This window comes from Oncorhynchus masou, chromosome 31 (genome assembly GCF_036934945.1).
Source record: "Oncorhynchus masou masou isolate Uvic2021 chromosome 31, UVic_Omas_1.1, whole genome shotgun sequence".
In the NCBI taxonomy this organism is placed as follows: domain Eukaryota; kingdom Metazoa; phylum Chordata; class Actinopteri; order Salmoniformes; family Salmonidae; genus Oncorhynchus; species Oncorhynchus masou.
This window is the reverse complement of record NC_088242.1, coordinates 61,791,543-61,816,194: the sequence shown is the minus strand read 5'-3', so window position 1 is coordinate 61,816,194 and position 24,652 is coordinate 61,791,543. Positions and strand designations below refer to the sequence as shown.

General features: G+C 42.2%; 1 protein-coding gene across 3 annotated transcripts in view; it reads left to right on the top strand.

Moving 5' to 3' along the window:
• Window positions 1-732: 732 nt before the first annotated feature.
• The window catches only part of LOC135524241 (pleckstrin homology domain-containing family G member 7-like), a 36,613-nt gene continuing 12,693 nt past the window's right edge, over window positions 733-24,652 (top strand). Inside the window, exons 1-11 of one of the 3 annotated variants that reach the window (XM_064951602.1) lie at window positions 733-787; window positions 1,617-1,757; window positions 5,402-5,421; window positions 12,936-13,045; window positions 13,509-13,549; window positions 14,111-14,209; window positions 15,914-16,066; window positions 16,399-16,494; window positions 20,046-20,147; window positions 20,954-21,067; window positions 23,623-23,794. In XM_064951602.1, coding sequence (XP_064807674.1) covers window positions 1,632-1,757; window positions 5,402-5,421; window positions 12,936-13,045; window positions 13,509-13,549; window positions 14,111-14,209; window positions 15,914-16,066; window positions 16,399-16,494; window positions 20,046-20,147; window positions 20,954-21,067; window positions 23,623-23,794 — 1,033 coding nt within the window. In that variant the 5' untranslated portion in view covers window positions 733-787; window positions 1,617-1,631. Of the gene's footprint in view, window positions 788-1,305; window positions 1,477-1,616; window positions 1,758-3,686; window positions 4,481-5,401; window positions 5,422-12,935; window positions 13,046-13,508; window positions 13,550-14,110; window positions 14,210-15,913; window positions 16,067-16,398; window positions 16,495-20,045; window positions 20,148-20,953; window positions 21,068-23,622; window positions 23,795-24,652 lie in introns of those variants that run through there. The other 2 variants (XM_064951601.1, XM_064951600.1) reach the window with 2 other exon arrangements.

Sequence of the window (24,652 nt, the reverse complement as noted above, 5' to 3'; positions counted from 1 at the left end):
TATTATTTATATAATATTTATATATATATTATTATATTTCAAGCATTTCAAACACCAAGCGGTTGTGCAGCCAGTCAAGATGCTCTCAGTGGTGCAGCTGTAGAACTTTTGACGATCTGAGAGCCCATGCCAAACATTTTCAGCCTCCTGAGGGGGAAGAGGCGTTGTTGTGCCCTCTTCACAACTGTGTTGATGTGTGTGGACCATGATAGTTCCATAGTGATGTGGACACTGAGGAACTTCAAGCTCTCGAAATGCTCCACAACACCACTGTATATCCTGCTTGAGCATTCTAAATGTAACGATTACTTTTAAGTGTCAGTGAAAACGTATGGAGTAAAAAGTACATTATTTTCTTTAGCAATCTAATGGAGTAAAAGTTGTCAAAAATATCAATAGTAAAGTACATATACCCAAAAAAATACGTAAGTAGTACTTTCACGTATTGTTACTTTTAGGAAGCACTCTGTTAAAGTAATGAAATATCAAGAAAATAACGTTTTTTTGGTCAAGTTTCTTAAAGGGGATTAGAATGTTACAAAGTCAATAAACTATCCTGCACCATCCCCAGAAAATTGTCGAAATGTTGTATGCAAATAAACTATAGGAAAAACATGCTCTCAGCAAACTCTAAGAAAAATATGGTTCTCAGAACGTTATGTGCTAGCTGGGATGTGTGCGATAAACTCTCTCTGATTTCTACACAAAGAATTATATGGGATGGGAGGGATTTTTATCGGGTACGGAACAGGAAAGTCCCGGGGTTATCGAACTGTTGCGGGATCAGGTGAGGACAATACGGGGAAAAAATTGACAAAACAAGTTGCGGACAAGAATGCATTTTCACTCCAGTGTCAAACGGTTTCCACTAGTTATACCACAGTCACAAAGTAAATATTGGGTAAATCGAAAAAATGTATGAAAAAAAAAATCGCTTGTTGGTCTTAATTTAGGGTTAGCCATACGGTTAGTCGTGTGGTTAGGTTTAAAACACAGTATTAAAAGAGAAATAGTAGAAATAGGCCGGGTGTACGACTTTGTGGCTGTGGTAACTAGTTACTACCGTGTCTACTGCTTACATTGGGAATGACAAGTGAGTGAATGTGTTTGTTGTAGAAAATGAATAGGCATGTGTTGACATTTTGGCTACAGAGGCAGTTGGTATGTTATGAATCATGACAGTCGATTTTTTTTGAGGGGGGGGGGGTAGCCCTTTATTAAAAAAAACATTTTTAAGCAACCCCCAAAGGTCTGTGCAATGCCCTACACGCACGTGATGTAGCGGATCCTCTCTTTGTTCACACACACACATACCTTTACCTCAACGATGGATAAAAATGACTAGTAGTAAAACATATTAACCGTCCTTTAGTTCCTCCCACTGATTACACCGTACATGTCACAATAGCACTGCGGACAAATCCACCGTCTGAACTAAACTTTCTCGTTGACTCATAACAATCGTTCAAATTTCGGGTAGGAAACAATTGGACACGCACGCACGATATTTTTCCGAGGCATTACACAAATCTCTGAGCTTTGTCATGTGAAAAGGAACAGTATGAACAGTGGCCGAGACTAGTGCCAGGAGTTGCCTTCACTTTTTTGTTTCACAGGGCGGTCTGATTGGCATGAACAACCCCGAGCGCAGCGCGACGGATGAGACATTGCAGAATAGAGAGGAGACACGACACACTGCCGGGAGTAAACACAGCTGGATTTGCTCTTCTTCAGTCGACACCTTTTACACTTGTCATGTGAGTAATTTGTTGTTATTTAGACTAACATTGGGTGATGGTAAATGTAGCCTAGATAATGTTTTTCTCACTGTAATCACCTCGTGGGTTTGCGGGGTTTCTCCATTGCAATCCGCACACTGCGACAACGCTAAAGTGCTCGCTCATAGGTCCTTGTTTTTTATTGTTGAGAATTCTCATGTGTTTATGAAACAATCCTACCTGATTTGGTTGAATATCACTTTACATGGGTTGAAGTGGCCCAATGAAAACGTCTAATTAGAGTATTGGAAAGTTGGATCAGGTGCATGGGGCTCTTGTGCCGTTCTTTGTTTCCCACGCGATAAACTGTCATTGCATTACACTGAACTGATACGGTATTGCAGTGTAGTGCAGCTCCACTGTTGCACTGTATTCAATAATACAATATTTGGGTTGTATTAAGTGAGCTTTAAACACCATAACTATCGACAATGACGAAGGTAAGACTACAGTTTTTTTGTTTTTTGTTTTTTTACAGGCAACAATAGCTACAGATTGTTCGCCAAGATTTTTGGTATCCATTACTGGGCATTACAGGGTAGGTACTGTGTGGCGTAGCACAGTACATTTTCGAGCAACCATAACTGGTTAGTATCTATGTTCTCAATTCGGCCAAACATCTACACTATATATACAAAAGTATGTGGACATACCTTCAAATTAGTGGATTCCGCTATTTCATCCACACCTTTGCTGACAGGTGTTTAAAATCGAGCACACCGCCATGCAATCTCCATAAACAAACATTGGCAGTTGAATGGCCCATACTGATGAGCTCAGTGACTTTCAACGTGTCACCACCATAGGATGCTACTTTTCCAAAAAGGAAGTTTGTCCCTGCTAGAGCTGCTCTGGTCAGCTGTGAGTGCTGTTATTTTGAAGTGGAAACGTCTACAACAACGGCTAATCCTCTTTCTCAGAACGGGACCGCCGGGTGCTGGAGCGTGTAAAAATCATCTGCTCTCTGTTGCAACACTCACAACGGAGTTCCAAACTGCCTCTGGAAGCAATGTCAACACAAGAACTGTTAATCTGGAAACGTGTCCTCTGGAGTGATGAATCAGCTTCACCATTTGGCAATCCGACATACAAATCTGGGTTTGGAGGATGTCAGGAGAATGCTACCTGCCCCAACACATAGGAGGAATAATGGCCTGGGGCTTATTTTCATGGTTCAGGCTAGGCCCCTTAGTTCCATTGAAAATAAATCTTAACGCTACAGCATACAATGACATTCTAGACGATTCTGTGCTTACAACTTGTGGCAACAGTTTGGGGAAGGTCCTTTCCTGTTTCAGCATGACAGTGCCCCCATGCACAAAGCGAGGTCCATACAGAAATGGTTTGTCGAGATCAGTGTGGAAGAATATGTACTGGCCTGCACAGAGCCCCGACCTCAATTCCATCGAACACTTCATCCCAAAGGTGTAACATCGATTGCTAGCCAGGCTTAATCGCCCAACCTCACTAATGCTTTTGTGAACGAATGGATGCAAGTCCCCGCAGCAATGTTCCAACATCTAGTGGAAAGACATCCTGGAAGAGTGGAGGCTCTTATAACAACAAAGAGGTGACCAACTCCATATTAATGCTCATGATTTTGGATTGAGATGTTTGGCCATTATCTGGTGTACAATCTGTAGCTAAGGTGACAGTAGTCTTGGAGCTTGTTAGAGGGCCTACTTTCTGTACCTTATGAACACCAACTGTAAGCTAACTTCCTCCACCCTCTGTTGACAAAACATGTGCTAAGTATGCAGCTCACAAATCCATAATTTCAATGTTTCACAACGTGATCTGAACTCTGTACAAAAAAGATTGACTTGACTGCACGCCCAGACTGCTTTGTTTAAATCGTAGGCTCTTGTATTAGACCTACCTAATACAGATATTTTGTTTATTTCCCAGAAACGTGTCTGAAACGTAGTTGCTTGCTGATAAACTGCCAGTGGAATGCACCTGGATTATCTGACCCCAACACACCTGGTTAAAGACAAGTACCAACAGAAAACACCAACGGACTACCCTTTTTCTGACATTAGGCCTATAATGCCATCTTGCTCAATATGTCTACTCTGAAACAGGTTCTAGTGCATGAGAATGGCCAGGACACAGAGAGAATTTTGGACTGGAGTTACATTGAGTGGCTAGAGAATGAGGCTGTGACGGGGGTGACCAATGTTGAGACGCAAACGGTCTCGAAACCCACTGACGAAAAGGAGACGCAGACCAGCAACCCGTTTATCATGCATATAGATTTGGCCAGAACGCACTCCAAACTAAAACACGCGTCGTTGGTCGAGGCCGACGGCTTGCTGACCCAGTTTGACCGACAGGCCCCGGCTCGCATTTCCACGTCCCCCACCTTGAGGAGGATGAGGAGCACGCGACGTCCGCAGGTGGACTTCCGGGACCCGGTGAGGATGGATAGCACACAAGAGGAGTCGGGTACGGAAGAGACACCATTCCTTTTGAGTCCCCTCTCGCCAGTACACAGGCACAAGTCTCCGTTAGCGGCCTGCCCCCCTCCCGATGGCAAAAACCACCATGATAATCAGCCCAATTCATCTGCAGGCCAGGGAAAAAGCAGATCGCATAGATCAAAGACTTTTAACAATGGTATCACTTGCACGAGACAAGAATCTCTGTCCGCACGTGGTGTGCAAAGATTTAGTAAAGACTTTGAATTTCCTGATGATCAGGTGAGTTAATGTTATAATCACAAATTATTCAGTTGAGCATGAATTGCGCCCATATGCCACACTGGCTTTGAGTTTTTATCCGAGCCTTGTAAATCAGATGGCCAGTAGCTCCTCCACCACATTCCTCCTGGGTAGCAGCCCTCTCATTTTCCCTGGACTCCTGTGGTGGCTGCTCACAATGCCAGCTTTTGACAGCAAATGAATCAGCAGTTACATACACTGACAGCTCAGCGCAGCCCCACCACCCAGCAAGCCTCAATCTCTCTCACTCTCTCACTCACTCACTCACTCACTCACTCACTCACTCACTCACTCAGACAGAGCTCCAAGAGGCCATGGGAAGGCAGTAAGGCTCCTCCACAAGCCTCCTATTCACCACTGTCAGCAGTCACCCAATAATGGGGGGTCAGTGGTCAATAGAAAAATATAAAGGGGGGGAGGATCTATTCATTGGTCTCCCGGCATTCAACCTGGGCCATTCTCAATAGTCACGACATTCTCTGCAGATATTAGAGGGCTATTTGGGCTATTCTAATTCAAACGACCACATGAAAAAAACACTGATTTGAAATGTTGAATTTGTTTGTGAGGATATAGCCGTGTTATGTAGGACCAGGAGCCCTGTGTAATGTTGAGTTGTGTTGCACCTTTCAAATCACACCCAAGGGCTGGTTTCCCAGACACTGATTAATCTTAGTCCTGGACTAAAAAGCATGTTCGATGGAGATTCTCTGTTGAATGTTCTTAATCCAAGACTATGGTTCATCTGTGTCCAAGAAACCAATCCTTAATGTTTAGATAGCACAGTACATCTATCGTTCACTGTATGTGTTTACTCTTTCACATTAGTATCTGCTGTTTAACAAGCCATGTTCAACATATAATTATCCTAACCGATGTTCTTTCGTCTCTATTTTACAGGACAAGGTTTGCCATAATAGGTAGGTGTTGCATGCTATTCCACAGAATAATTTGAATGTTATGTGTCCCCACTTGGCTTAGCCAAAAATACCTGCACTGTGGCTTGTAGTTACCACACTGCCTGGACATTATTTCATGGCAGGAAGGGAATTTGCCTATAACCGACTCGCTCTGAACTATGTCATACAGTTAGGAAACTGGGATCGTATTCATTAAGCACCAAACTGAGGGGGAAAAAACAGATTATTTTCCATTGCAAAATGTTTTGCTTTGTTGTGCCCCAATGAACATGACCAAGCATGAAATGCATTCAACCACAGAAAACCCTTCTATTTGCTGGCCAACAGATTTTCTTGTCGAGTTTTCTTTCAATAGGGTTTTCACTACATTTATCTTTGAACCTTTAGTTGGCATTCTGTCAACAGACTCAAAGCAAATAAATTGTATTTGTCACATGCGTTGTAAACAACAGGTGTAGGCTAACAGGGAAATCCTTACTTACAGGCCCTTGCCAACAATGCAGAGAGAAAATATAAATCATAGTAACACAAGGAATAAATACACAATGAGCAATGCTAGCTTGGCTATATACACAGGGTACCGAGTCAATGTGCAGGGGTACGAGGTCATTGAGGTAGATATGTACATATACTGTACATGGGGATAAAGTGACTAGGCAATAGGATAGATAATAAGCTGTAGCAGCAGTGTAGGTGATGACTCAAAAGAGTTAGCTCATAAAGGGTCAATCCAGATAACCAATAGCTACCATGACTAACTATTTAAGTAACTATTTAGCAGTCTTATGACTTGGGGGTAGAAGCATTTTAGGGTCCTGTTGCTTTTAGACTTGGTCACCTAGAATACATTTAGATAGCGGGTTCAGAATATTAGGGATCAAAGAAGGCCATCTAACTAAATGCATATTTCTCTGTTTCAGCACTAACTGATAGATACTCAGATTTTGTTTTTGTTTAGACAAAGTTTAGGTTGAGTAACAACTGGTTTGGAGAGCCTTTATGCACAAAAATGCAGTGGTTTGATTCAAGTTCAATCCATTAAATATTGGAAGGTGAAAAAAGTATACAATAGTGGTTGAACAGTAGGCTAGTCCAATAAATCTACCCTAATCCTCACTAATCACGGAACTGTAATGACAACGGTCCAGTCATCGTAAACTGTGCTCCAGGTTTAACCCGCTGCGTGTGGTCTGAATTCCACTAGGTCCCAAGTTATTGCACAACGTTAACCTAACATGATCCACTAATGCTAGCCACCCTTAGGAACAACTACACAGACATGAAAGAAAGATGGAATGACATGATGAAAATATTGTAAAATGTGAGATGCATATTAAAGGAAACAAACACTTAAGTGACAGTCAGAAATGCACAGTACCAGTCAAAAGTTTGGAGACACCTACCCATTCAAGGGTCTTTCTTAGTTTTTTACTGTTTTCTATATTGTAGAATAATAGTGAATACATCACTACTATGAAATAACACACATGGAATCATGTAGTAACCAAAAAAGTGGTAAACAAATCCAAATATATTTTAAACTTTAGATTCTTCAAAGTAGCCACCCTTTGCCTTGATGACAACTTTGCACACTCTTGGCATTCTCTCAACCAGCTTCATGGGGTAGTCACCTGGAATGCATTTCAATTAACAGGTGTGCCTTGTTAAAAGTTAATTTGTGGAATTTCTTTCCTTCTTAATGCGTTTGAGCCAATCAGTTGTGTTGTGACAAGGCAGAGGTGGTATACAGAAGATAGCCCTATTTGGTGAAAGACCAAGTCCATATTATGGCAAGAACACCTTAAATAGCAAAGAGAAATGACAGTCTATCATTAATTTAAGACATGAAGGTCAGTCAATCCGGAAAATGTCAAGAACTTTGAAAGTTTCTTCAAGTGCAGTTGCAAAAACCTTCAAGTGCTATGATGAAACTGGCTCTCATGAAGACCGCCACAGGAAAGGAAGACCCAGAGTTACCTCTGTTGCAAAGGATAAGTTCATTACAGTTAACTGCACCTCAGATTGCAGCCCAAATAAATGTTTCACTGAGTTCAAGTAACAGAAACGTCTCAACATCAACTGTTCAGAGGAGACTGTGTGAATCAAGCCTTCAAGGTCGAATTGCTGCAAAGAAACCACGATGGTCTCTGCATGTGTGGTTCCTACCATGAAGCATGGAGGATGTGGTGTGGGGGTGCTTTGCTGGTGACACGGTCAGTAATTTATTTAGAATTCAAGGCACACTTAAACAGCATGGCTGCCACAGCATTCTGCAGCGAGACACCATCCCATCTGGTTTGTGCTTAGTGGGACTATCATTTTATTTGTACCTTTACAGGACAATGACCCAACGCACCTCCAAGCTGTGTAAGGGCTATTTGACCAAGAAGGGTAGTGTTGGAGTGCTGCATCAGATGACCTGGCCTCCACAATCACCCGACCTCAACACAATTGGGATGAGTTAGACTGCAGAGTGAAGGAAAAGCAGCCAACAAGGGCTCAGCATACGTGGGAACTCCTTCAAGACTGTTGGAAAAGCATTCTAAGTGAAGCTGGTTAAGAGAATGCCAAGAGTGTGCAATGCTGTCATCAAGACAAAGGGTGGCTACTTTGAAGAATCTCAAATATAAAATATATTTTTTTGTTTAACACTTTTTTTGGTTATTACATGATTCAATGTGTTATTTCATAGTTTTTATGTATTCACTATTATTATACAATGTAGAAAATAGTTTTGTTTTTTAAACAAAAAACTTGAATGCGAAGGTGTGTCCAAACTTTGGACTGGTACTGTATGTGGGTATTATTGACGGTGGCTCCCGATAGTTCTTATTTACAATTTGTATCATGTTAAATATGAGCCACTGAGGTAAGCCCGGGCATATATTTAAAACATTATGAATAAACTCTGTAGGTTTGGCGGTACAGAAGCCTAAAGCTTGGGTCTCCAAATTTCAACCCTGCAAATTATGAGTTCATACAATTAAAATGTTGAATTGCGGCACAGCTATTTATAGCCTACTTTACTGTGGAAAAGAGGCTGCAACATGTTAAGTTGATATGCTTTTCTGTTATCATATACATTTTTTAATTACAGTGCATTGAGAATACTGTTATTTCTATCAGAAAAAAATATCAGAAAAAAAGTAGAGGCTTTTTCCACTTGGAACTTGCATAGACACCTCTTTCTTTGATCTCCACCCCAAATGTGTAACTTGCTCGGGCAATTTCCCCTTGCTTAAGTTCATGGTCAGAATACATGTAGAGAGAAGTGCATAAAAAGGGAAAAAAGTACAATTTACTTGTGCATAACTGGTCTGAATTGCCCCCTTAGATACTTACCCAGAAAGACTCAAATCAAATTGTATTAATCACATACGCCGAATACAACCGGTGTAGTAGACCTTATAGTGAAATGCTTACTTACGAGCCACTAACCAAAAATGCAGTTTCCAAAGAGTCAATGTGTACAGAGTCAATGTGTGGGGGCACCGGTTAGTTGAGGTAGGATGTACATGTAGGTAGAGTTATTAAAGTGACTTTGCATAGATGATAACAACAGTGAGTAGCAATGGTGTAGATAGATGTTGACTAGATGTTCAGCAGTCTTATGGCTTGGGGGTAGAAGCTGTTTAGAAGCTTCTTGGACCTAGACTTGGCGCTCCAGTACCGCTTGCCGTGCAGTAGCAGAGAGAACTGGCTGGAGTCTTTGACAATTTTTAGGGCCTTCCTCTGACACCGCCTGGGATTAGAGGTCCTGGATGGCAGGAGGCTTGGCCCCATTGATGTACTGGGCCGTTCGCACTACCCTCTGTAGTGCCTTGCAGTCAGAGGCAGAGCAGTTGCCATACCAGGCAGTGATGCAACCAGCCAGGATGCTCTCGATGGTGCAGCTGTAGAACATTTTGAGGATCTGGGGGCCCATGCCAAATATTTTCAGTCTCCTGAGGGGGAATAGATTTTGTTGTGCCCCCATCACAACTGTCTTGGTGTGCATGGAGCATGTTCGTTTGTTCGTGATGTGGACACTAAGGAACTTGAAGCTCTCAACCTGCTCCACTGCAGCCCCGTCAATGAGAATGGGGGCGTGCTCGGTCCTCTTTTTCATGTAGTCTACAATCATCTCCTTTGTCTTGATCACGTTGAGGGAGAGGTTGTTGTCCTGGCACCACAATGTGCTTCCCTTTGTAGTCTGTAGTGGTTCCGTTTGTAGTCTGTGCTTCCCTTTGTAGTCTGTAGTGGTTTGCAAGCCCTGCCACATCCGGCTCTGACGCTCGTCAGTGTAGTACAATTCCATCTTAGTCCTGTAAAGGCGCTTTGCCTGTTTGATGGTTTGTCGGAGGGCATTGCATGATTTCTTATAAGCTTCCGGGTTAGAGTCCCGCTCCTTGAAAGCGGCAGCTCTACCCTTTTAGCTCAGTGCGAATGCTACCTATAATCCATGGCTTCTGGTTGGGGTATGTATGTATGGTCACTGTGGGGACGACGTCATCGATGCACTTATTGATGAAGCCAATGACTGATATGGTGTACTCCTCAATGCCATCGGTGGAATCCCGGAACATTCCATTCTGTGCTAGCAAAACAATCCTGTAGCTTAGCATCTGCTTCATCTGACCACTCTTTTATTGATTTATTCACAGGTGCTTCCTGCTTAAATTTAGCTTGTAAGCAGGAATCAAGAGGATATAATTATGGTCAGATTTGCCAAATGTAGTGCGAGGGAGAGCTTTGTATGCAAAGTATGGGTGGTCCAGAGTTTTCCTCCTGGTTCACATTTAACATACTGATAGAAATTTGGTAAAACGGATTTACGTTTCCCTGCATTAAAGTCCCCAGCTACTAGGAGCGCCGCCTCTGGGTGAGGAATACAGCTCATTCAATGCTGTCTTAGTGCCGGTCTCTGACTGTGGTGGTATGTAAACAGCTACGAAAAATACAGATTAATACTCTCTCGGTAAGTAGTGTGGTCTACAGCTTATCTTGAGATACTCTACCTCAGGCGAGCAATAGCTCGAGACTTCCTTAGATATCGTGCACCAGGTCTTACTTACAAAAATACATAGTCCGCCGCCCCTTGTCTTACCAGACGCCGCTGTTCTTTCCTTTCTATCCTGCCGGTGCAGCGTATAACCAGCCAGCTGTATGTTGATATTGTCGTCGTTCAGCCACGATTCCTTGAAGCATAAGATATTACAGTTTTTAATGTCCCGTTGGTAGTTTAATCTTCCGCGTAACTCGTCGATTTTTATCCTCCAAGGACTGCACATTTGCTAGCAGAATGGAGGAAAGTGGGGTTTTATTTGATCGCCTACGAATTCTCAGAAGGCAGCCCGCCCTTCGCCCCCTCTTTCTCTGCCTCCTCTTCACGCAGATCACAGGGATCTGGGCCTGTTCCCGACGAAGCAGTATATCCTTTGCGTCAGGCTTGTCAAACTCGTGAAAGGAAAAAAGTATTCTGCTTGTCCGTGGTGAGTAATCGCAGTCCTGATGTCTAGAAGTTATTTTCGGTCATAAGAGACGGTAGCGGCAACATTATGTACAAAATAAGGAATACAAATGTTTTGCAAATAAACAAACAAAAAAGCACAATCGGCTGGGGGCACGTAAAACGTCTGCCTTTGTCTCCAGCTCCCTCTTACACTTATAGCTGTAATCCCTGCTAAATATGAGTCTAACATGTATTGACTCATGGAGTTGAATACTTATCTAATCAAGATATATTAGTGTTTAATTTTCCATTAATAGTATTTTTTTTTTTTTTTGTCTCTTTTAGGTAAAAAATGACTTACTTTCTACCATAAATTACATAACTAATGCATTAGATGTCAACAACACATCAATTCCTCAAAGGCGTAGTGCAGTTAAAGAGGAGTTTTTCCTTTAAAAAGAAAAAAGATATTTCCATCACAATTTTTTTTTTAAATAACACTCTGAAATTGCGAAAATGATGATTCCCTTTTTGTGTATGAGCTGTGTAAAAAAGTTTTTTATAATAATAATACTTTTTTAAATGAAGGCTGGATTGTCAGCCTGTTAAGGTGGGATGGAACTTTTGGCCCATGTCATGATGTCACAATATGACCAATGACTGTTCTTCTGGGTATGGGGGTGGGCTCTAGACCATCCTATTTGCCAATCACGCCTGTCTATGTCAATATAGTAATATTTGTTTCCTAACGCCCACATGATCAGACTTAGCATTTAACAGACCCAGGAGGCTCAGGGAAATATATTATAAAACATGTATTTTGGAGTAATTTTCATTACAAAAACACAATGATTTATTAGACATACAGCAATGATTTAAAAATACAATTACAAACACTGCATGGGGGCTTTAATTGGCGGTCTTTAATTCATTAATTCGGCTTGATTCATGGTTAGAATATTCTCAGAGAATTGGATCTGTCTGTTGACCCCATGTTGATAAATATACCTAATTTATTACACCATTACTCATTGTCATTATTACTGGAGAATTTGCCAAGAAGACCGTTTAGCCAGAAATAACTGAATTCCGTTTTTCTACATTGTTGAAATGCCATGTGTACTCACTGCAATGTGAACAGGCAAGCGAATAAGGAGTTTAGAAACAGCGGTATGATTTGCCTACATAATGTGGGTGTAGTGGTAGTAGTCGTGGATATTGGTAGTGGTAGTAGTCGTGGATATTGGTAGTGAATAGTAGTGGTAGTAGTCGTGGATATTGGTAGTGAATAGTAGGTGTAGTAGTCGTGGATATTGGTAGTGAATAGTAGGTGTAGTAGTCGTGGATATTGGTAGTGAATAGTAGGTGTATTGATAGTGGGTGTAGTGGTAGTAGTCGTGGATATTGGTGGTGAATAGTAGGTGTAGTGGTAGTAGTCGTGGATATTGGTAGTGGTAGTAGTCGTGGATATTGGTAGTGAATAGTAGGTGTAGTAGTCGTGGATATTGGTAGTGAATAGTAGGTGTAGTGATAGTGGGTGTAGTGGTAGTAGTCGTGGATATTGGTAGTGAATAGTAGGTGTAGTGGTGGTGGGTGTGATAGTGGATGTAGTGGTAGTAGTCATGGATATTGGTAGTGAATAGTGGGTGTAGTGGTGGTGGGTGTGATAGTGGGTGTAGTGGTGGTGGTAGTGATAGTGGGTGTAGTGATAGTGGGTGTAGTGGTAGTAAAGCACTTTTGTTACCCGACGGTGCAAAAATAATAATAACAAGCCAGAATATAAAACACAGCAAACAAAACTATATACCGGTATTGCCAGATCCGGAGGCATATAGTATGTCAAAATGAGGTATATCATTGTATAACAGTGAGTAATGGCGTAATAAGAGTGTGCCAGTGAGGGTACAGCATAATACAGTTATAATAATGACTGAGTAATGGTGTAATAAATGAGGTACATTTATCAACATAATGGGGTACACAGACAGAATATTCTAACTGTATTATGCTGTACCTCACTGACCTACTCTATTCCTCATGTATTACACCTCACTCTAACCTGATCTCTTCCTGTTTCCACCAGACTGCAGGAGAGGAGGCGGAGTTCTGTGGTGGTCAGTCTACCCGGATTGGATGTTTCGCCTGGGGACCTGTTTGTGTCCAATGGGGTGGCGGACATACTGAACTTCTCAGGTTAACGCCAAAGTTCCGTTTCTGTACTTTTTTGCAAGATGTTTGTCAACAGCTTGTTTTTGATTCCTTATAAGCCCAGGTTGTAGGCCAATAGTGATCAGTGTTATTTGTTATATTATTTTAGTTACCTACAAGGAGATCCTATTAAATTACTATTTAATATTAGGAATTTGTTAGAATTAGGGATTAGAATACTAATTCCTATGTTTACCTAGCTATAACTTTAGTAACTGCATCAGAAGTTCACTTACCCAAATATATAAGTAACATTCCTTAACTATTTTCAGATTATTGCCACATTCAGGCAAAATGACAAGGCTGTTTACACTTAACTTGATTTCCTGTAAAATCCTATCTACATCCTGTGGATCACTTTTTTTTCTTCATCACATTTTCGCAACAGAAGAACTATGAAGCCAGGCCTTTGTAGATAATGACAAAACCATGTTCTCCATTTCCACAGACACCAAGAAACCCAAGTGGCCTTTCTCCAGACGTAGCACGGTATGTGTGCTGCCTGTTTGTTCTCTCCCTGCTACTCGCCCTAGCTCGCGTGACCTGCCACCAGTCAGCCTAGTTGTTTGTGGTTTTGGTTGCTATTGCTTTGAAGCTGTCAGTGGGCTCAGGAAGCTGCAATGAAATTAAGGATATTGTTCTCTGACCCACTTTTAATCAAAGCATATGAATGAATACACTTTCTTCCCCTTTGTTCTCATGGCCTTCTGAGATTTCATAATGTGTCAACAACACTGAGCCAAACCAAATCAATTCATATTGAAGATGTTTGATCAGACTGATAGATAAGTGGGAAAATATACAAACAAAACACTATTGGTGTGTACTGTCATTCACTGTTCCACCATGCACACACGCAAACACTCACACATGCTTTTGTGTACAGACACACTCGTACACACACACACAAACATACACACATTACTCTTACTATACACATTACTCTTACTATACACATACACACATTCCCACTTAGACAGACACTCATACCTATAGTAAAGAATGAATGGATTGTTCAAGTAATGTTTAACATTTATTTGTTCCTCTCAGACTAAAGGGACGACTACACGCACTGCATCTGATATTGAGAAATATCTATTGAAGGAACAGATTCAAGACTGGAGGGACACAGACTTCCAGAAGTACAAGGTGAGGAAAGCCATATGAACACCAGAGCTGTAGAAGCTTTTTTTCCTCCTAGCTGTGTAATATTTTATTGTTACGTGTCTGCGTTTGTAACTTGGGAGCCAGTCATCATTGAGTCGGTGCTCCTGGGAATTACTACAGGAACAGGGAAGCCCCTGAAACATATAAATGACACATTGAACGGGAATAAGACTTTTGTTGGCCTACGCACATGACAAGCATACATTTTTAAACTGTAGCTAGACAGCAGACGATAACAGCATTGAGGATAGTAACAAGACAGGCTACAGAATGCTGTCGCCTTGTACTTATGACCGCACTGGCACAGCCGTGTTAAAACCACAACGAATCAGTCCCCCCGTGCATTATGGTTTTAGTATTATTCAAAAATCAAATTTATTTATATAGCCCTTCATACATCAGCTGATATCTCAAAGTGCTGTACAGAAACCCAGCCTAAAACCCCAAACAGCAAGCAATGCAGGTGTAGAAGCACGGTGGCTAGGAAAAACTCCCTAGAAAGGCCAAAACCTAGGAAGAAACCTAGAGAGGAACCAGGCTATGTGGGGTGGCCAGTCGTCTTCTGGCTGTGCCGAGTGGAGATTATAACAGAACATGGCCAAGATGTTCAAATGTTCATAAATAATGGGCATGGTCGAATAATAAGGCAGAACAGTTGAAACTGGAGCAGCAGCACGGCCAGGTGGACTGGGGACAGCAAGGAGTCATCATGTCAGGTAGTCCTGAGGCATGGTCCTAGGACTCAGGTCCCCCGAGAGAGAGAGAATTAGAGAGAGCACACTTAAATTCACTCAGGACACCGAATAGGACAGAAGAAGTAATCCAGATATAACAAACTGACCCTAGCCCCCCGACACAAACTACTGCAGCATAAATACTGGAGGCTGAGACAGGAGGGATCAGGAGACCCTGTGGACCCATCCGAGGACACCCCCAGACAGGGCCAAACAGGAAGGTTATAACCCCACCCACTTTGCCAAAGCACAGCCCCCACACCACTCGAGGGATATCTTCAACCACCAACTTACCATCCTGAGACAAGGCTGAGTATAGCCCACAAAGATCTCCGCCACGGCACAACCCAAGGGGGGGGGGGGCAACCCAGACAGGATGACCACATCAGTGAATCAACCCACTCAGGTGACGCACCCCCTCCAGGGACCGTATGAGAGAGCCCTAGTAAGCCAGTGACTCAGCCCCTGTAATAGGGTTAGAGGCAGAGAATCCCAGTGGAAAGAGGGGAACCGGCCAGGCAGAGACAGCAAGGGCGGTTTGTTGCTCCAGAGCCTTTCCGTTCACCTTCCCACTCCTGGGCCAGACTACACTCAATCATATGACCCACTGAAGAGATGAGTCTTCAGTAAAGACTTAAAGGTTGAGACCGAGTTTGCGTCTCTGACATGGGTAGGCAGACCGTTCCATAAAAATGGAGCTCTATAGGAGAAAGCCCTGCCTCCAGCTGTTTGCTTAGAAATTCTAGGGACAATTAGGAGGCCTGCGTCTTGTGACCGTAGCGTACGTGTAGGTATGTAAAATCAGAGAGATAGGTAGGAGCAAGCCCATGTAATGCTTTGTAGGTTAGCAGTAAAACCTTAAAATCAGCCCTTGCTTTGACAGGATAACATCTAACAGGATAACAAATAACATCTATCCAATCATCTGTCTTATCATTCCCACCATCCCCAGGACTGTTCTCTAGAGGAGTTCCTGAGGGACTGCGATTCGCCTCAGCTGATGTCTGACTGTGACCCTCAAGACTACAAGAGACAGGAAGCTATCTGGGAACTCTTCACCAGCGAGTGTGTTTACTTCCTGGATCAGCTCATGGTGCTCAAAGAGGTGACTTACTAGATATACGCGCCCCCCCCCCCCACACTTTAGAACAGGAATGGCAGCTCACCATTGCAACCAAACACCTTGTGCTTTGTGTGGCTTTTTGAACACAAATGTCATGTTGTGATGGTTCGAACAGGCCTTTCCTTTGAATTGACACTGCCCCTTTCTAAAATATACTTTGTTGGGGGAACTCTTTCTTCAGCTTGGTGATGAAATTGAAAACAGCAAAAACAGATCCAACCCCTCCCTCTTGTTTGTGTTCCATTGTGTAATATATAATATATTTAATGTTTTTGTGTTTAATAAAAAATAGAAATAAATATTGTGTCCGTCAGGTGTTTCTGGCCACGCTGACCAACCTGCAGATGAGGGACTACCTGTCTGACGTGGACACTTGGAGGCTGTTTGCCAACCTCAACGAGCTGTGTCTGGTGAGACTGTAGAGATGCATACTGTATATTATATTAGATTGGATTAGTAGGGCTGTGAATGTCATGGAATTTTGGATGATGCTAACTGGCCAGCCAAATGGCCGCGTCTCCTTAATAACCGTTCAAATACTTACTCTTTTTCTCTCCTGACTGCATGTGCTGATATAGAAGGAATAGAATGGGCCTCCCCATTCAAGTCAATGATGGCATAATGGGACTGGCAGCCATTGCAAGTGTACCCATTGGCACAAAGCAGGAAGTGTAACCATCAATATGTGCAATGATTTGTTGACAAAAATAAATGCATTCCATTGCATGAGCCACATCAGCTAACATAATTTGAATGAACATTTTACATTACCATGAACATTTTTGCATCACAATACCAGGCAACCATTGAGTGTACCCATGTAATGAGTTTAACAATCAAATTGCAAGTTTCTATTACTATGTGTGCTGCTGCTGCATTGTGGGGGGGCATTGCATAGGCAACCAAAGACTCATTTGCTACAGTACCTTGCTTGTTTCAGCAAGGAGCAACAAACTTTTATCATGTTGTTGAGTCCATTGTTGCAGAAACTGTTCCATCTTCAGTCATCTGTTTGTTTATAAAGTATATATTTATTTTTACCCCCTAGAGTCAATTGACGCAAACAGTGCATCAATCTAAGTAAAATACAAATATCCTCATCAAAATCCGTCAGTTTGGAATGTTTTTTTTGCTTTGGATGCGTCTCAATCCATAGCATCCACTGATGTTGCACTTCCACATCTGCGGTGAAAGGTGGCAGAGCTAGAGCAGTGTTTGTCAGACCATAAGACATCCCGAAAATCGGTGTTCTCACAAAAAAATATGTAGCATCCGAATGATTTGACCTGCAAACTACTATATGACCACTCTATGTAAAGAGGAGACTTTCATGATGGTGGTCTACGTTTTGCCCCCCCCCACCACAAGTGCCACGGGTCTTGTCTGAAGTGTGTATGTATGCATGTTTGAGCTCGACCGATTATGATTTTTCAGCGCCGATACTGATTATTGGAGGACCCCAAAAAAAGCCGATTAATTGGATTATTTTTATATAATAATGACTATTACAACAATACTGAATGAATCTATTTAGTCTCAAATAAATGAAACATGTTCAAGTTGGCTTAAATAATGCTTTAAATAAAGTAAAAGTGCCATGTAAAAAAACAAAAAAGCTAACTTTTAAGTTCCTTACTCAAAACATGAGAACATATGAGTCCTCAATATTCCTAGATAAGAAGTTTTAGGTTGTAGTTATTATGGCTAACGCAGGAAAGTGCTGTTTGAATGAATGCTTACGAGCCTGCTGCTACCTTCCACCGCTCAGTCAGACTGCTCTATCAAATCATAGACTTAATTATAATATAATAAACACACAGAAATACATGCCTTAGGTCATTTATATGGTCAAATCCGGAAACTATCATTTAGAAAACAAAACGTTTATTCTTTCAGTGAAATACAGAACCGTTCCGTATTGTATCTAACGGGTAGCATGCATAAGTCTAAATATTGCTGTTACATTGCACAACCTATGTTATGTCATAATTTAGTAAAATTCTGGCAAATTAATTACGGTCTTTGTTAGGAAGAAATGGTCTAAACACTGTCTAAAAACTGCTGCATATTCCCTGACACAATATCCATAGTTAATATTGCCTGCTAACATGAATTTATTTGAACTAAATATGCAGGTTTAAAAAATGTACATGTGTATTGATTTTAAGAAAGGCATTGATGTTTATGGGTAGGTACATTGGTGCAACGATTGTGCTTTTTTTCGCGAATGCGCTTGTTAAATCATCACCTGTTTGGGAAGTAGACTTTATGATAATTAATGCGGTGCCTGTTAATTTATTTGCAACACAGGACAAGCAAGTTAACTACACATGGTTGATGATATTACTAGGTTAACTAGTGATTACGTTAAGATGCATTTAATGCGAGCTAGCAACTTACCTTGAATCCTTGCTGTTATCGCATAACAGGTGGTCAGCCTGCCATGCAGTCTCCTCCTGCAGTGCAATGTAATCGGCCATAATCTGCATCCAAAAATTGGAGGTGTACCTGTGGATGCATTTCAAGGCCTACCTTCAAACTCAATGCCTCTTTGCTTGACATCATGGGAAAATCTAAAGAAATCAGTCAAGACTTCAGAAGAAAAGAAAATTGTAGACCTCCAAGTCTGGTTCATCCTTGGGAACATTGAACGTACTTTGGTGTGAAAAGTGCAAATCAATCCCAGAACAACAACAAAGGACCTTGTGAGGATGCTGGAAGAAACAGGTGCAAAAGTATCTATATCCACAGTAAAACGAGTCCTACATCGACATAACCTGAAAGGCTGCTCAGCAAGGAAGAAGCCACTGCTCCAAAACCACCATAAAAAAGCCAGACTACGGTTTGCGACTGCACATGCAGACAAAGATCGTACTTTTTGGAGAAATGTCCTCTGGTCTGATGAAGCAATAGAACTGTTTGGCCATAATGACCATTGTTATGTTTGGAGGAAAAAGGGGGAGGCTTGAAAGCCAAAGAACACCATCCCAACCGTGAAGCACGGTTGGGATCCTAGATATAGGACAGACACTTCAAAACCTTGTCTTGTGATTTTTTTTTTTTTTTTTTGACTGCTTTTTCTGAATGTTATTTTATTCTCATGACTGTCTTCATCCATAACCATCAGCTATATAATAATTGTGCTAGCCCCGTCGATTAGATTAGAAGATCTTTATTATCCCAAGCTTGGAAAATGTGTTTGGCATGTTCATTTAATATTTTGTCTCTATTATTGTGTACTGTGATAGTATAGCATTCTATTAGGTGTCTTGTGACACTGAGTCGTTATGGTAACACACTAGTCCCACTCCAACACCGCCCAGATCCGATTGGTACTGATCCTGTGTGGGTGCTGTCTTCCATGCAGAATGGTAGGATGATAGGGCCATGGCGTGCTGTCTTGAGGCAGTGAGGTAGACACTACTGTGAGTAAAGTAGGACTTGAAGTTGCATGTTTTTGTATTGTCCGTATGTACGGGATGCGCATGGTAAACTAGCTACCCATGTCCCAGATGGATGACTGACCATGGCAGTGAAGGGGGCGAAGGCGAATGCACTTTGTTTTGGGACTGGGTCTTGGATGGGAGATGGTTTACCACACGCTATCCACATATCAAAATGAAATTCCAAAGTTAAGTCACTAAATATTCCCCATCACGACGTCAAATCTTCATCGACGTCATCTTACTCTAGGCTACATGTTGAAGGATTGAATTCTCATACTATGACCTCTGGTCTCTTAGTGTTTACTGAAAAAAAGATCTATAGAAATTTGAGAGTGCTGCTTTGCTTTACATTTTTTCAACAAGATAGTCACCTGCAGTACAATTACAAGACATTGTAGGATGGAATTATCTCCATTATACGAATAGTCTGTGGCATGACATCTTCATGTAGACTTTGTCTATCTATGATATTACATTTTCTTTTGGACTCTGTAATGTGATGTGTTGTTCCCCAGGTGAGCTTTGGCTTCCTCACCAGCCTGCTGCATGTCATCAAGGAGTCCTGGAAGATCCCGGTAGCAGGGGCCGGGCCCACCCTGCTGGAGCTCCTCCACAAGGTATGGACACACACACACACACGTGTTTACACGCACACACCGAATATTCTGTTCTACTGGACCATTTACTTTATATTCTTATCTTTTATTATTTTGTGTTTCGTTGTCGATAAGGAGCCTTGCAAGTAAGCATTTCGTTGGACGGTGTATACCATGTGTATCCTGTACATACAACTAATTAAACTTGAAACACACTCCATTATAAACCAGAGAACACGTATAAAATCATTAGTGTCTGTATAATTAGTCATATTTATTATTTGTATTTATAATGTGTACTTGTTTCTTTAAGTGACCTACTCATATGGTACACTTCATCACCCTCCATGAAATGATCTATGAATACGAAGCACTGTTTTTCATGTGGCCCAGCAGCATTTTATTCTTTTCCAAATGATATACTGTCTCTACACGCCACTGCTTTCTATTCTGGAGTCCCACACATGCTCACTCTAATATAGATCTGCTTTGGATTGTTATTTTGTGATGGGAATTGTTGCATTATTTGTGTTGTATTAGACATTCCACTGCACTGTTTGAGCTCGTTACATAAGCATTTCGCTGCACCTGCTGTAATAGTGGTTACCAACTATGTCTACTGGTAAAATGCACCCGAGGGGTTACTTCAGGGGTACTCATGGCAGAGCAGAATTCAGTTGGGGATACAGTCACCAAAAAGATGGAAACCACTGTGGTATAACGCCGGCAAATCTGTGTACACGGCCAATGAACTTTTTAATGGGATCTTTCTGTTTCTCTATGCGCTTACTGCTTAGCTAACCATTTACATATCTATCTGTTGGCAGGCGATCCAGGAGAGCATATGCCACTGTCTGCAGAAGTACTGCCTCAACTATTCCACTGCACTCTTTTATCTGGACAGCCTGAAGCACAGAGAGGACTTTGGCTCCTACGTGAAGGTACACTGCAGGCCGCAGCCGCCAAGCGCTGCTTATTTGGAACTATAAATCAGGGTTGGTTGGGGCAAGGTTGCGCTGTTCCCTGTCCCTAACAACCACACACAATTATGCAGTAGGGTAGGATAGAACTGGGTCAAGTGTGAACGAACACCGAGTCACTGGGGCTTGCTGACAATTGGAATGTGACAATTAGTCTCCTGCGATTGAGACTCTTTTGCAAGCCTGCTGTTTTTTTTGCTCTCAGCTGAGATAATTTGTCTCTCACAACTTCACTTTCACTCCTACCCTACCCCGTCCCTCAGTTCTCCCTAATACTTGCTCTCTTTCACCTTTTACTTCCTGACCTCTCTTCTCTCTTATTTTCTCCCACGCTCTTACTCAATCGCTTTCTCTCTCAATATCTGATTTTTGTCACACACTTATCAACCTACTTATAGTACTTAATTTGGCTTTAACTCTCTTTCTCTCCCCCTACGCTCTCTCCCCTCTGTTGCTCCCTCTCTTTCTCTCCCCCTACTCTCTTTCTCTCCCTCTCCCTCTCTCCCTCTCTCCCACCCTCTCCCCTCTCTCCCACCCTCTCTCCCTCCCTCCCTCTCCTCTCTCTCCCACCATGCTCCCTCTCCTCTCTCTCTCCCTACGGGTCTCTCCACCATGCTCTCTCTCTCCCACCGTGCTTTCTCTCCTTTCTCTCCCACCGTGCTCCCTCTCCTCTCTCTCCCACCGTGCTCCCTCTCCTTTCTCTCCCACCGTGCTCCCTCTCCTCTCTCTCCCACCGTGCTCTCTCCTCTCTCCCACCGTGCTCCCTCTCCTTTCTCTCCCACCGTGCTCCCTCTCCTCCCACTGTGCTTTCTCTTTTTTCTTTTTTTAAGGGGCTTTATTGGCATGGGAAACATGTTTACATTGCCAAAGCAAGTGAAATAGATAATTAACAATAAAAAATTAACAGTAAACCTTACTCACAAAGGTTCCAAACTGTAAAATGTCATTGTCTATATACAGTGTTGTAATGACAAAAGGGAAAATTAATAAACATAAATATTGGTTGTATTTACACTGGTTGGTCTTGTGGCCACAGGACACACATCTTGCTGCTGTGATTGCACACTGTGGTATTTCACCCAATAGATCTGGTAGTTTATCAATTAGATTATTTAATTTTTTTGGTGGATCTGTGTAATCTGAGGGAAATATGTGTCTCTAGGCCATATATTTGTTAGGTTAGGAAGTGTAGCTCAGTTTCCACATTTTGTGGGCAGTGTCTTCTCTTGAGTGCCAGGTCTGCCTTCGGTGGCCTTTTTCAATAGCAAGGCTATGCTCACTGAGTCTGTACATAGTAAATGTAAGGTTTGGGAATCACTTCCTTTTAGGTGGTTGTAGAATTTAATGACTCTCCTGGATTTTGATCATTAACGGGTATCAGCCTAATTCTGCTCTGCATGCATTATTTGGTGTTTTACATTGTACACAAAATATATTTTTGCTGAATTCAGTCTCTCAATTTGGTGTTTGTCCTATTTTTTTATTTTTTTTGTGAATTCTTGGTTGGTGAGCGGACTCCAGAGCTCACAACCATAAAGGGCAATGGGTTCTATAACTGATTCAAGTACTTTTTGCCAGACCCTAATTGGCACATCACATTTTTTGATGGCATAGAAGCCCCTTCTTGCCTTGTCTCTCAGATCGTTCACAGCTTTGTGGTAGTTACCTGTGGCGCTGTTGTTTAGGCTGAGGTATGTATAGTTTTTTTTTTGTGTGCTCTAGTGCGACGGTGTCTAGATGGAATTTGTATTTGTGGTCCTGGAAACTGGACCTTTTTTGGAACACCATTATTTTTGTCTTACTGAGATTTACTGTCAGGGTCCAGGTGTGACAATCTGTGCAGAAGATCTAGGTGCTGTTGTAGACCCTCCTTGGTTGGGGACAGAAGCACCAGATCATCAGCAAATGGTAGACATTTGGCTTCAGGTTCTAGTAGGGTGAGGCCGGGTGCTGCAGACTGTTCTAGTGCCCTCGCCAATTTGTTGAAGATTGTGGGGCTTAAACTGCATCCCTGTCTCACCCCCTTGCCCTGTGGAAAGCTATTTTTTTTGCCAATTTAAACTGCACACTTGATTTTATAATGTTGTATATTTTCCCCAAAACACCACTTTCCATCAATTTGTATAGCAGACCCTCATGCCAAATTGAGTCAAGCTTTTTTGAACTCAACAAAGAATGAGAAGACTTTGCCTTTGTTTTGGATTGTTTGTTTGTCAATTAGGGTGTGCAGAGTGAATACGTGGTCCGTCATATGGTTATTTGGTAAAAAGTCAATTTTTAATTTGCTCAGTGCATTGTTTTCACTGAGGAAATATACAAGTCTGCTGTTAATGAGGATGATGCAGAAGATTTTCCCAAGGTTGCTGTTGACTCATATCCCCCGGTAGTTATTGGGGTCAAATTTGTCTCCACTTTTGTGGATTGGGGTGATTCGTCCTTGGTTCCAAATTTTGGGGATGATGCCAGAGCTGAGGATGTTGTTAAAGATGATATATCTCTCTCTCCTTCCTTCCTAGTGGTGTGAGAGGAACCAGGAGTGTCGGAGGCTGCAGTTGCGTGACCTGTTGGTGGCGCCGTTGCAACGTCTGACCCGCTACCCCCTGCTGCTGAGGAACGTGGGGAAGAGAAGCCGGACGGAGGAGGAGAGCGCCCTGCAGAATGTGGTGGAGCAGGTGGACACCTCCATATGTGAGCATCCCCCTCCTTCACCCTTGCCACTGAAACACTGTATTGTAAAACCCCATCACTACACAGGCTGCTGTTCCATATATAAACCTGTTTGGTTTTCCTCTGTCTTTTTCACTCAAACACCCACACAGCCCCTGTGCACTGCCCGCTCCACAGCTGTACATTTTCAATTAAAAACAGCGAGAGTCTTATTTCCCCGTAACTTCCAATGAGAATAACAAAATAGCTTTGCCAGACCATTGGCTACATTGTGTACAACATGGTCAGTCTCTCAGGCTGATCTGATATTTCTACAAAACAGTGCAACCTTACCACACTACTTTATTGCACATTCTTACTGCAACACTTAACTACGTTAACCCTCACCACCATACTGACTCTGTAAAGTCACCACACACGTTATTAGTGTAAATGAAGCTGATTTGGGGTTCTGTGAAGCCATTATTGGATTATCTGGGTTATTTCCATAATCTATTTTTATCAGCTTAGGTGACTCATCTAAACCTAATTTAACAGTAGTCAGTCATCACTAGAGGCTCCTCTCGCTCAAACCACAACAATGTTTTTGCCGTATAAGGAAACTTGAACATACACAAGCAGTCAGTCAGTCAGCCTCTCCTGTGTCTTACGATGGAGGAAACCTAGAAATAGGACGACCGGTGGCCATTTTGAATTTCATCATCCCCCCCTTGACTTGAATTGGGTTGCCATTCTAGGAGTTCTATTTCTACATAGGAAACAGCAGCTCTGCCATTCAGGTTCAGGCTATCAGCTCTAGGGTGTTTTCTGACAGAGCTATGTGGGCTTTTGACAGCCACTTATACCTCCTGGCTTAACTCACATCTTCACACCTGTAGC